The sequence below is a fragment of the Trichechus manatus genome, unplaced genomic scaffold, assembly GCF_000243295.1.
Source record: "Trichechus manatus latirostris isolate Lorelei unplaced genomic scaffold, TriManLat1.0 scaffold00013, whole genome shotgun sequence".
NCBI classification, from domain to species: Eukaryota; Metazoa; Chordata; class Mammalia; order Sirenia; family Trichechidae; genus Trichechus; species Trichechus manatus.
In genome coordinates, this window is record NW_004443949.1 from 24874638 (window position 1) to 24888556 (window position 13919).

Here is a 13919-nt window from a genome sequence, read left to right on the forward strand (position 1 = left end):
TCACCACAAAATCACTCTGTTATTAAGTATTTCAGGTCTTCTCTGCTTAAAGTAGATTCAGTTTCCAATAAATCAATTGGAGCTGGTCGGCTTAGGTTTTGAGCGCTTATACTAAGTTGATGAAATGCAAAGGTAATGGGAAACAGGATTGTGGTCATATCTGAGAAGGCTCCGTGAGTTCAAGACTCTCCACAGACTCTGGGGTGTTACATAAGCCTATCAAGTGTAGTGTAAAAGGCCAATTGTTAATGGAAAAGTTTATGAACTCTTTTTAATCACAAGATCCTTTTGTACTCTAAGACTTTCTTCCAGTGAACACAAGACAATTGTAAATCTGTATTCATTTTCTTTTTACAAATGAGAAAAGTAGTTTTAGTAATGATTTTTTAGGAAAGTGGAACTCTAGTAGCTGATGATGCAATCTCAACAAACATTAATTTTTAAACTATACTTTAAGTGATAAAATTCCTTCATTGCAGTTTCCAAGCAGTAACCCATGTGATAGGAATGATAGGAATGTTGAGGTACTTAAAATGATTTCCTGAGAGGAAAAGAAAGCCTGTTAAATGTAATTCAGCTAAAAAGTGAATGAAAATTATGAACATTTTCATTCCTATGTCATCTCATGGCCTATTCAAAGCAAAAATGTAATTATCTAAGACTTTACAGAGTAATAGAAATTTAATGATTGTGACTTTTTCCCCACAAATGCTTATATTAGAATGTAAGTCAGAATGTAATTTTAAAAAGAAAATGTGGAATAGACATTTTTATCGTTGTGTTGCAGAATCTCTTGCCTACTGGGAACCACTATATTCATTTTAAGTAGAGACCTGCACTTATTGCCGTCACCTTCATCAGTAAATACTATGTTTTACTGCGTGCAAGGAAGTATAATCGACAGTCTCTGCTCTCAAGGAATAGGCAGTATAATAGGGGTATGAAATAAATACATGCTTAAGTATAATTCAAAATGGAAAGTGCAAAAGTGCCATGCAAAAATATGTAAATATAATAGTGTAGGTGTTTTTTTTTAAAAAAGGGGAGATTGCATTTAGTGAGAGAATGAAAGGAAAGTATCATGAAGAAGGTATCAGTTTGTAGGAAGGGTAGATTTTTGTTCACAGAATTGTATGTGGAATGGAATAGCCAAGTACAGCTGTTAAGGGCTTTTGGGGATAAGACTTGTAAGAATTCTGAATGAAAAGATAAATTTTGGAGTGGTTATAGAGGGCTGTCTTGTAAAGCTGAAATTGTTGAACCTTATTTGTTAGGTTGTGGGTTAATTTCCTTTAAAGCAAGGAATGTCTTGAGGAGAGTCCTGCTTAAATGTGCAAAATGCACTTTGAGACAGTTCACTGCGAGGAAGAGGCTCCAGAAAAGTGTGGGGGTAAAAGCAATAGCAGTTAACACCCAATTTAATGCAAGGAGCGAATGAAATGAATGAGCGTTTTGAACGTGGGTGACCAGGAAAATGATAAGTGCATCAGTAGAGACTAGAAAACCAACGGGGAGAAGAGGACTTGAGTTTGGAATGACTGTTGAACCTGCAAGTGAAGAAATGTTCAGTAGGATACTAGAAGTATGAGACTGGACATTAGGGGAGAGGTTAGAGTTGGCAACATAGATTTGGTATACATTCTCTCTGAGATAGTAATGGAGATTGTAGAGTTGTTTAAAATTGGTGATACGCTTATCAATGAAAAGAGCCATAAAGAAGAGGTTAGACAATAGAACATGGGAGGAGCTAGCATTTAGGTGTATGAAGAAAGAGGAGTCAAGAATATAGAAGGAGAGATAATCAGAGTTAGAGAGAAAATTCAGTAGTATACAACAGAGTCAGCAAAGAAGTTCTCTAAAACCAAAAAAAAAAAAAAAAACAAAACCCGTTGCTGTCGAGTTGATTCTGACTCATAGTGACCCTGTAGGTCAGAATAGAACTGCCCCATTGGGTTACCAAGAAGCAGCTGGTGGATTTGAACTGCTGACCTTTTGGTTAGCAGCCAAACACTTAACCACTGTGCCACAGGTATTTTAGGCTTTGCAATCATATGGTCTGTGACAACTACTTAACTCGACCATTGTAGTGGGAAAGCAGCCAGAGACAAAAAGAATGAGTGTGGTTAAATAAAACTTTATTTACAAAAATAGGTACCAGGGTCCTCAGGTCTTAGTTTGCCCATTCCTGAAGCTGAGGGAGGAGAGCGCTTTAAGAAGTGGCTGGAAGTGAAAATGAAGAGAGATACCGACTGTCTTGAAAGCTGTACAGAGGTCCAATGACATAACTGAGAAGCGGACCTTGAACTAGGGAATTATAAGAGCATTATGAGGTTATTTTTTAATATAATGGGAACAGAAGCCATTATACTGCCCAGTATGCATACAGGAATTGGGGGGAAAATGACTAAATTGCTCATTACATCTGCACAGTACCAGACATCCCAGAATTTCCATAATTCATTGAATTTTTAAATCTTCTTTGGGGTTATATGCACAATCACAGTTGCTACACTGTACAGGCATACAGTCTCATTAGCAGTAGCAAAGGTAAAAGAAGTGAGAAACAGGGCGTAGTCCAAACATTAGTAAGTAGAATGGGACCCTGGAGAGTCAGTTCTAATCTTGGAGTTCACAATACTTTGATTCAAGCATATACTCTATTTACTCATGAATTTTTCTCTCATCAGGTCTTGATAGGCTAGAAAAATTCTCCAATAAGAGATAACATTTAACAGGGATAAAGTAAGCTTCCTCATTTGGTTTCAGAATATCAACTGTACAAATATATTACAAAGGACGTGCTTCGTAGCCCTTCATGTAATAAAGTCCTGAGTTTTAATAGACGACTGTATATACAAACAGCATGAGGCGACAAAAGGAAAAAAAAAAGCTGATGTAAATTTTAGAGAAGATTAATATTAATGTCACTGATGAGCCCCACGTGGGCATCTCCAGCTGAGTCTCCCCCTGTCCTCCAGGCTCATATAGGCAAGATGTTCCTTGTGAAATGACATCATTCAAATCTTGTGACTCTTATATATGCTCAAAAGCCTTCAGTGGCTTCCCTTCCCATCAGCCACCAAGGCCCTCCTGCTCTGTGCACCCTCTTCTCTCAGTGCTCTGTTCAGCACCTTCCCAGGCTCCTTGCCTATACTGAGCTTCTCACAGGTACTCCAGGAGCCCTGGTGGCACAGTGGTTAAGCACTTGGTTTACCGAAAGGTCTCTGGTTTGAACCCACCAGCTGCTCTGTGGGAGAAAGATGTGGCAGTCTATTTCTGTAAAGTTTACAGCCTACGAAACCCTATTGGGAATTTCGGCTCCATCCTATAGGGTCACTGTGAGTTCGAATCCACTTGATGGCATCGAGTTGGTTGGTTTTTGTTTGTTTTGCAGATCTCAGGCCCATAAACACACTCTCACCTTAAGAGTTTCTGCACCTATTTTTGCTCTGCCTGGAATGACCCTCCCTCACTCAACTGCTTCAGGTCTTTGTTCAAATGTCATGTTCTTCGTGAGCCCTTAACCTGGACACTCTCTCTAAAGTTGTCTGCCTACCTCTCAGCAGCCCCTATCTACCCTCCCTGCTTTATTTTTTCTCCAAGGCACTTATCATTCTCTGATTACAGTATACTAATATGTTGCTCTTATTTATTATTTTATTATGCGTCTCCCTCTAGTGTGAAAGCAGGGATTTTTATCTGCTTTGTTCACTGGTCTATCCCAGTACCCAGTAGAGTGCTCATTACCCAGTACATGCTTGATAAGTAGTTGTTGGCTGAATATCTAAATGAATATTTTGATTAAGGGAAGCAGTAGTTTTGTATATTATTCAATATATATTTTGTCTCTGTAGTGGTACCCTTCAAGGAGCCCTGGTGATGCAGTGGCTAAGCGCTCGGCTGCTAACCAAGATATCAGCGGTTCAAACCCACCAGCCACTCCTTGGGAGAAGGATGTGGCAGTCTGCTTCTGTAAAGATTACAGCCTTGGAAATCCTATGGAGCAGTTCTACTCTGTCCTATAGGGTCACTGTGAGTCGAAATCGATTTGATGGCAATGGGTATGGGTAGTGGTACCTTCAGTATAGGTCCATTTGTATAGAAAATTGCCTAATCAGCAGTTCGAATGCACCAGCCGCTCCTTGGAAACCCTATGGGGCAGTTCTACTTTGTCCTGTAGGGTTGCTATGAGTTGGAATTGACTCGATGGCAACAGGTTTGTTTTTCTTTTGGTTTTTAATTTGAATAGATCAGTAGATGATGAGGGATTTAGAAACAATGTTATCTAAGGAGATGTTTGAAGAAGCACTAAATTTACCAACTGTTGGAATAAAGCATAATAATGATTGACTATGAAGTGCCGGGCAGGGTGCTGAATGCTTTGCATATCTTCTCTAGTTTACTCCTTACAACAGCAATGACAGGGAAGAAATCGATGGTTAGAAATGATGGTGTGAAATGAAAAGCCCAGGGTCCAACGGCAGCACCTGATGGAGCCAGAATTCACACCCGTGCTCTCTGAGTTCAGCCGTTCAAACAGTTCCCCTGGAGTTGATTTCGACTCATGGCAGCCCCACGTGTGTCAGAATAGACCTGTACTCCGTAGGGTTTTTCAGTGGCTTATTTTTTGGAAGTAGATCTCCAGCCCTTTCTCTCAAGGCACCTCTGGGTGGACTCCAACTTTTTTGGTTAACAGCCGAACACGTTAGCAATTCGCGTCACCCAGGGACTTCCTCTGAGTCCAGACCCGTGCTTTTATCCCCGGTCCCATAGAAACTCTGAGGTCCTCCATTTTGGAGGGATTTCTGCATAGAATGTGTTAGAGGAAAATTTTTCTACTCTGTCTTGCTATGAGTTTCCTCCCTACATATCCGCCCCCCCAACCACCCCACGCACATTAATTTCCCTCATTCCTCCATTCATTTCCCCACTGTTCTTCTTTCTAGTCTAAAACAGCAGCTCTTCTGAAGTCAGGGTTTCTCTAACTGGGACATGTTTCAGCCTTGGCAGGGTGAACAATTAGGGCATCTGCAGGTAGCAGGCAGGCTGTCACTGGCTGAAAGAAGAGAAAAGAAAGCCTGTCAGCACTACTGCTGCTGGCCTGCCCAGCTGCCTCTCATCCCTTCCCTTGGTGTGTGCCCCACGCCCCACCAGCTCAATGGGTAGAGATGAAAGGGATTCAGTGTCAACTTATTTGATTCATTCTTGTGAGAAAGTATTAGCCTGTACATTATAATGTATGTTCACAGACTGTTGTTTTGTACATATTTAACATGGTGACTTATGGGAAAAGTTTCTTTCCTTTAAGAATAGCTAAATGGAGCAGTGTATCTTTAAGAAAGTTAGCAGAGTGTTTAATCTTTTGGCAGCGCCTAGGGTTGCTATGGAGCCCTCATGGCACAGTGGTTAAGAGCTCAGCTACTAACCAAAAGGTTGGCAGTTCAAATCCGCCAGCCACTCCTTGGAAACCCTATGCAGCAGTTCTACTGTGTCCTATAGGGTCACTATGAGTCAGAATTGACTCGATGGTAATGGGGTTTTTTTAGGGTTGCTGTGATTTGGAATCGACTTGGTGGCACATAGCAACAACCTGCTGGTGTGGGCAAGGGTGAGAAATGCCATTCATGCCACTGTGTCTGTCAGTCCACTATATTTGGGGGAAAAAATAGAGTGAAGTTTAAATTTCTCAGGTGAGTTGAAGTGAGTCAAAGATGTGAAATGTAGTTTTGAGTAACCACATACCTGAGAGGACTCACCCACATGAGCCCCCTATCAAGTATGAGGTTGGGAGAAGGGTGGAAAAGCTTTGTTCCCCTGAGCAGTATAATCAGCTAGGAACCCTGCCAGAGGAATGGTGAAAAACCAAGGAAGACGCCCATAAAGCCAAACACCTGTAAGTCCTTTTCAGAATATTTGGCATTGAAATGTAAATAGTGTAAAATCCTGTATGTGGCTTTCATTTTTCTTTTTTATGTTAATATTTCACTTAAGTTTGTAAGTATTTATGTGGCCAAAAACAGGGTTGTTTCTTGGGAGGAAGATAGAGAGGAGTGTGATAGACTAACTGTAGCAGTAATTTGTCCACACCCTTGCTAGGAAATTTGTAGAAGGAGCTAGGAGACTAATGTGGTGCATTGATTATCTATTGTGGTGTAACAAATTATCTCAAATCTTAGTAGCTTAAAATAATATTATTTTATTAGCATGTAATTCTGTGGGTCAAAAGTTTGGGCTGGGTTTAGCCAGGCAGTTCTCATTGCTGATTGCTGGTCTCTTATTGCTGGTCTCACCTGGGTTCACTCATATGGTATATTAGGCTGCCATGACAAAGTACAGAAATTGGGTGACTTAAAACAACAGAATTTATTGTCTTGCAGTTTCGAAGGCTAGAAGTTGGAAATCAAGGTGTGTCAGGGTGTCCACAGGACCATGCTGTCTCTGAAGGCAGTAAGGGAAGATCTTTCCTTGTTTCTTCCTAGCTTCTGGTGGTTCCTTGTTGTTCCTGGGCTTGCACATCCAGCACTCCAGTCTCTACTTCTGTCTTCAAGTGGCTCTCTTCCCTCTGTATTTCTCTCTGTGTCTCTTCTCCTCATTTATAAAGACAGAACTCATTGGATTAGGGCTAACTACAGTATGACCTCATGTTAACCTAACCGACACCATCTTCAAAGACCCTGTATCCAAACAAGATCACATTCACAGGGACTGAGGGTTAGAACATCAACATATCATGTTGGGGGACACAGTTCAGTTTGTAACATGGCTACAGTTATCTGGCAGCTGGAACGTGGCTGGTCAGTCTAAAATGACTCATTCACATGTCTTGGCAGTTGGTTTTGGCTGGTCTTTTATAGGCTTTCCCACACTTCTTCACATGTTGGCCAGGTTCTAAAAACGGCAAAGAGAAAACGAAAACCCACTGTGCAAGTGGTTTGCAAGCCTCTGTTCGCATCACATTTGCCAATGTCCCACATCAAGTCACATAGCCACGACCAGAGCCATTGTGTGAGGTGACTACACGAGAGAATACATACAGGGAGGCATGATTTATTGGAGACCTTAAGAGTAACCGTCTACCACAGGTGGGTATTTGACAGCCAGAGTAAATAGGTTCGACTTCAGGTGTTGGGGTTCTGCAGTTATCTTCTCAGGGAGTTTGTCACATGGAATGTAGCTCACACAGTGTTCCAAAACACCACCAACTCAGAGAAGTGGCACCTCCACCAGCAAGGAGCTGAGTTAACCCAAACTGTCTGATCCCTTTTTCATTCAAGAGGAATAGAATTTCAAATGTGAATTTTGTTCATATGTTTATAGATCATCTGCTGCTCTCTTATTTGGGGAAAGAGACATTTTATGGGTTCTGGTACCCAGGTAACTTTCCCATTGTCTGTGCCTAGATGCGCCGGAGAATCAGTCCTTCCTAAATGGGCTGAGAAGTTCAAAAACTAGTGGAGGTTAACTAGCGTAGACGTCCCTATCCCACATTTAATAAAAATAGAGCTGAATTATGCAAGTATGTAGATCAGCTAATCATCTGACCTAATCAGCAATGCAGATTCTAAAAAGCCTTTCTAATTACTTCCTCAGCTTGGCTGAAGGTATGGGTAAAAAGAGTTTCCCAGCATGATGGTAGCAGATGTATTTCATAATATTTATTGAAAATATTGGAAAGAAATCCTCAATTATGATGTTCCTGAAAAGTACATCAAGAAAAGATACCATATTTAACATATTTTAAACTTTGATTAAGGTATAAACATAGCACATACTTTAAATGATCATGTAACAGCTCTCACACCAGTTATTTGGAGTCTTTCATAGAGCTAGACTTAAATTCCAGATCCAGATTGCTTATTGGTTAACTGCCTAAAACTTTCTGAATTATTTACCTCTGAGAGTTCAGGTTGTCTTGGACAAAATGAAACCACCAGAATGTTCTCTTTTCTTTGGCTGTTTACTAACTTGGTGTCTTGGCAAAAGGGTTTTTAGTATGTGTGATGTTTCAGCTACTTTAAATGTTAAATTGTTGACAATTACAGGCATAAGTAATGCCACACAATATGTGACTTGGAAACCTGGATAGATTTAATGCTCATTTTCTTGGCTGAATTTGAGTAGTTATGAACGGCTGTTAAGTGAATCATCTCGTAACAGCAGAGCCCAAAAAGAAACTGCCTGCGAATTCCTGGCTGACATGGCTATTAGCGTCCCTGGGTCTTGTGCTATTTGAGTGCCCGTTGTTCATCTTTACCTTCTGTCTGTGAGCCGCTCAGTATCTTTCCGGTACATTCCTTTTCTATATAAATTAGCCTACTAAGCCAGTTTCTATTGCCTGCGACCAAAATAAATCTTAAATGATACAATGCCTTCAGGGCCACTGGAATAACTGAATGCTTAAGTAGCACTCTGTTATCAGGTGATGGTGGAACTGGTTACTTGACCCTGAAAAGAATTTCTCCAACATTCCTCTTCTGGAGAATCTCCTCTAGAGACCAAATGGAAAATAAATATAGGGTTTTTGTTGTTGTTGTTCTACAGTTCATGGTACACAGAACACATTCACAAACTATTACTGAATGTTACTACATGAAGCCTGCCATTTGAGGAGTGAATACTGTACTTGGGGAAGCCGTGAGTGTAGAGTCACATGAAAGTAAATCTTTTTATTGACAAGAAAATATGGACAATCCAATGAATGCTTTTATTTCTTTCTGAGTGACTTTGAAGCTAGAACATGGTTATAGAATTGAAAGTCAGAAGGTGTACTGCTTTTGTATGTCCAAACTCTTAAATCTCTAGATCACAGTTTCTCAACCTCTGCACGATTGACATTTTGGCCTAGTTAGTTCTTTGTTGTAGGAGCCTGGCCTGTGCATTGTAAGATGTTTAGCAGCATCTCTAGCCTCTGCTCACCAGATGCCAGTAGCAGTGCCATCTCCCCCCACAGTTGTGATAGCCACAAATGTCTCCAGACATAGCCACATATCTCTTGGGCTGGCAAGTTTGCCCTCAGCTGCTTTTTAGATTACTTGAGTTCTTTTCTCTGTAATTCATCCAGCGTTTACCAAACACTTCCATTGTGCAAAGCATGTATTGGTATGTGCCAGATTTGGTATGTGTCAACATATTAGCACATACTAGATTCAACAGATATAAATTCCTTCCCACCGACGTTTAGTTAGAAATATGTTGAAACTCTGTCCAGTTTTTCCAGCCATATTGTAAATATTAGGTAGAATCATAAGAAATTGCTGTTTTGTGGGTAAAATGTTATCATTTCCTTGTGGGTCTATCTAATGTATGATGCATAGTAACAAGAAAATGATTTGAGAAAAAAAAAAGAAATGAAATTCCAAATGTACCCAAATTTTATTGTAACTGTAATTTTAAGTGCATTTTACTTTCCTTTGCAAGCAGTGGTGGTTCTAGAAGTCTTATGCCGGCAGGTTTGAAGATAAGCCATCTGGTTGGAGCTGGCGGAGTTGAAGCATTATTTTAACACTGCAAGTTGCATAGTCGTGCGGTACTTTTAATTTAGAGAGTGTGCTTACTTTGTGCTTGAGGTGAGCACTGACTGATGGAGATTCTGGGCAACAGTTGCTAAAGCGATTTGTAAAGAGGAGGAGTTGGAAATGAATTCTAACTTGTAAAAATGTGTGCCTCCATATTAAATGTTGATGGTAATCCTCTCATTTGCAAGGATTGGATGGTGCTGGTCAACAGGGTTCAGAACAATAGGCTGTTTCTTGCTTTGGCAAGTTCACAGTGGGAAGAGAATCATGTTTAGAAATGCCTTTTTGAAAAATGAAACCAGGGTGGAGATGAAGAGCACTTTCCAACATACCTAAACAGATGTTTAAAATGCTCCTACTTCTGTTGTTTTCATAAATGTGCTCAAATCTCCACTTACAGCAGTAATGAACTGCAAGACAATGATTCACTGAAGTGCGAGAAATACTGAAAACTTCATTTTAGTCATGTAAACCTTATTTTTCTTTAAACTTATTATGAGAGCAATAAGGAAATGACATTGCCTCTCGCTCATGCTATCTACCTTCCAGGGAAAGTGCTAATGAGCAGTCATATAGCCAGAAATCTGGCCCCAGGAGCCAGGAGGAGGAAAAGCCAGAGGGTTGAACAGTAATTCATGAGATACATAATCAGCTTCTGACCACTCAGGAGTTGATAATATTATGGATTTTATAATTTCTTTTCTATAATCGGGAGCCCTGGTGGCACAGCGGTTAAAAACTCAGCTGCAAACCAAAAGTTCGCCCATTTGAATCCACCAGCGGCTCCTTGGAAACCCTATAGGGCAGTTCTACTCTGTCCTGTAGGGTCGCTATGAGTTGGACTAAACTTAATGGCAACAGGTTTTTATTCTATAATCGTACCCTGAGACTCTTGATACCTGATGTAGATTTTGTGAATCAAATAAACAAGTGGAAAAAAATCAATGAATACTCAGTATATAAAATACTTAGCTTTCTCCAAGTCCTGTAATTTCGAGAAGATTCCATTGGCGTGATATAGACAGAAGAGACATTCCATGCTTGATGTTGGTCCAGGACAAGGTTAACTTTCTGCACACTAATTTTAATTCATTATATATGCCTTTTTTTCCCAGCACAAATGGACCCTCGAGGCCTATCTCCCAGACAAAGTAAAAGTGACAGTGATGATGATGACCTGCCAAATGTGACCTTAGATAGCGTTAATGAAACTGGATCTACGGCCCTTTCCATAGCCAGAGCAGTACAAGAGTAAGTATCACATTCTCAGGATGAAATAAGAATTGCCAAGGTGTTCAATGGATAATGGAAACAGCAGCCTCTCCTATTTCCCAGGCATGTCACCCTAGCTCTGAACTGGCACGCACGTCAGCATCTTTCCACTCAGCTGTATGCTCTTTGGGAGAAGAGTAGGGGAAAGAATGGAGAGTTTTAAATAGTTGGAAATTTATGTCTTGATTAAACATAAGACCTGTATACATCTTTTCTAATATCTCCTGTATACTTCTTAACACTGGAAAAAAAGGTTTTTTTTTAAGTGTCAGTATCCAGTTATCATTATTATTTATACATAACAGCCAAGAGAAAGAAAATATATTATCTTGTTTTGATAGGAAATGAAAGAATAGCTTTTTTGAAAGTTAAAATTTAGATGATAATTTGTTAATACTTTGAAAAATAGGAAGCATATGCAATTTTTAAAGAGATCTTTCCTTCCCCTTTTGTCTGGACCATGGGGTTGGATTTTAGCCCTTGTTTAAACCCTGTGGGGCAGTTCTACTCTGTCCTATAGTGTTGCTGTGAGTCAGAATCGACTTGATGGCAATAGGTTTTGGTTTTGATTATTGAAAATGGCTGTTTTTCCTTCATTGTCAACTCCACGTATCTAGAATTGAACCAATGACTACTCCGTGTATATTTTTTCTCTAAAATAATTTTTAACAACATAACCTTAAAGAAAATGTGGATTTAAATAACCACCATCATTGCTGACACATGTTAATTAAGTTTGCTCAATATGATCTGAGTTACTTCCCATATATTAATTCCTTTTTACCATATGTTAATTAAATATCTACCATATATTAGGCTTTGAAACTAAATAATAATAATATACATTTGTTAGCCTTTTAGAATGTGCATAGTGTGTGTATATGTGCATATAAAATAACTAATACATGTTATGTAGATGAAATATATATTTATATTATTTGAATATATATATACACACACAGGATATGAAGAAACAGGATACAATGAATCTAAAATAAAATTGGGAGTCAGAAGTATCTGGATCCAGATTCACATTCAAGCTCTTAATAACTGCATGACTTCAGGTAGCTTATTTAACCACTCTGAGATGTTTCTTTAGTACAGGAAGAAAACAAAAATACTTAACTTACAGGACTCTTGTGAGGGTTTGATGTAGCTACAAGATATAAAAAGCAAGTAGCAGAGTTGGTGGTACATAGAAGGCATTTAGTTAATGCTGGAATTAGTATTGTCACTAGTAATGGTAGTAATTGTAATAGTGTACTAGTATGAGTATATAACAACTAGGATATACAAATGTGGCAAGTTTCATCATTCTAATTTTACAAATGAAGATAGTGAGGATCAGAGAAGTTGAATGACTTGTCCGAAGTTCTATAATAAATGGTAGCAAGGCATAAAATTTAGGACTTCTAACTCCAAAAACAGATCTTTTTCTAAGAGTACATGTAATATCTGTTACCAGTAATAGTCTTCCATTTAAATACTTAAAAAAACTTTTTTTTCCCTCTCATTTGTTTAAGTAACTGGTTATAGCACCTGATCTCCAAAGGAAATGTTAACTTGCACCAGGATAGGCAGTGAACCAAAGTGTTGCTGAAATTGCGTTTAAGAGAGAGGAGAGCTGAGTTTCTCAACCCTGATTCATAGTCATCAGTGCAGTGACCACGGTTTTGTGTGAGCTAAATCTTAAGATCTAGGATTCCATTTTCTTACCTGTAAAACTAGGCTAAGTGATGATAAGTTTCAATTCTGGGATGAGTATTAAGTTCCACTTAATATTATTATTTGAGTCACATTATTTTCCTGCATCATTGTAACACATGTATCACTTTTATGTATTTATAGAAATATATGTGCTTCTTTAGTTCAATGTGTAAAATTTGGGGCTGTGACTAGTAAAATCTAAATTATACTTACTCCATTTGGGGTTTATATGCAAATGATGATACTACCTTCTTAAATGTAACCATTTTTGTGCTTTTAATACTACATGATTATTATGTAATAGTACATTTTGATGTGAAGCTATTTAATAGCAGCCTCAGAAACAGGGTGTCATTTTCAAAAATATCTCTCTGACTTGCTTCGTGTATGTATTTTCAAGCTACAGTATTTTATGTAAGTGTACATATACCTGTCTTTATTACTACTACAGAATTTGCATGTGTCTCTTGGTAAATGCCAGATTCATTATTCATGTAAATATTTTCATTAAATCATTAGTAAAGAATACACTGAGCTGTCAACCTGGGAAGCCCTAGAATGCCAGGGCCCATCAATAGATGATTAGCCATCATTCAAGGTGGAATATGTGTATATAGACACTGAGGTGCTGAGATGCTATTAGATGAAGGAAAAACAGTGTTCCGCAGAAACGTCTTAAATATAGTATGTTTCAAAACTTAATATATTGAGAACAATTGTATTCTGGGACACATAATATGTAATCCATGTTATAGAATTTTTTTTTAAAAATCCTGTACCTAGGTTTACACAGTTTAACTTTAGCGTATACAGTTGTGAACTTGTTTTTATGCTTAGTGTCTCCTTAATTCAAATCACTATTTCACTATTAATTTTTCTTTCCTCTTTTCTGTTTGCCTTTGTATTCTGATGCCTTCTGTTGACTCAAAAGGGGTCCCCCCACAAAAAAACCCACATCCAAACATACCAGTCTAATATTATCAATAAAATAATGTATGAAACCATATATCCAATGAGAAATCTAATAACCAAAATGATATGAAACTTAAACAGCTTAACAACAAAAAGACAACCCAATTATAAATTGGGCAAAGGACTTTAATAGACATTTCACCAAAGAGGACATTCATATGCTCACCAGACACATGAAAAGATGCTCAGCATCATTTGCCATCAGAGAAATGCAAATCAAAACCGCAATGAGATACCATTTTACTCCCACTAGGATGGCTAAGATTTAAAAAAAAAAGAAAAGAAAATAACAAATGTTGACAAGGATGTGGGGGAAATTGGAACCCTTACCCATTGCTGGTGGGGATGCAAAATGGTGTAGCTATTGTGGAAAACAGTGTGACGATCCGTCAGAAAACTAAAAATAGAACTACCCTATGGCCAGCAATTCCACTCCTAAGTATATACCCAAAA

At 38.7% G+C, this 13919-nt stretch overlaps 1 protein-coding gene across 7 annotated transcripts in view; it reads left to right on the forward strand.

The window, feature by feature from the left end:
- KLF12 (KLF transcription factor 12) overlaps positions 1–13919 on the forward strand; it is a 527148-nt gene that overhangs the window by 370443 nt on the left and 142786 nt on the right. For all 7 annotated transcript variants that reach the window (XM_004371422.1, XM_023726731.1, XM_023726732.1 and 4 more), the window contains one exon: positions 10631–10766. In XM_004371422.1, coding sequence (XP_004371479.1) covers positions 10631–10766 — 136 coding nt within the window. The remainder of the gene's footprint in view (positions 1–10630; positions 10767–13919) is intronic.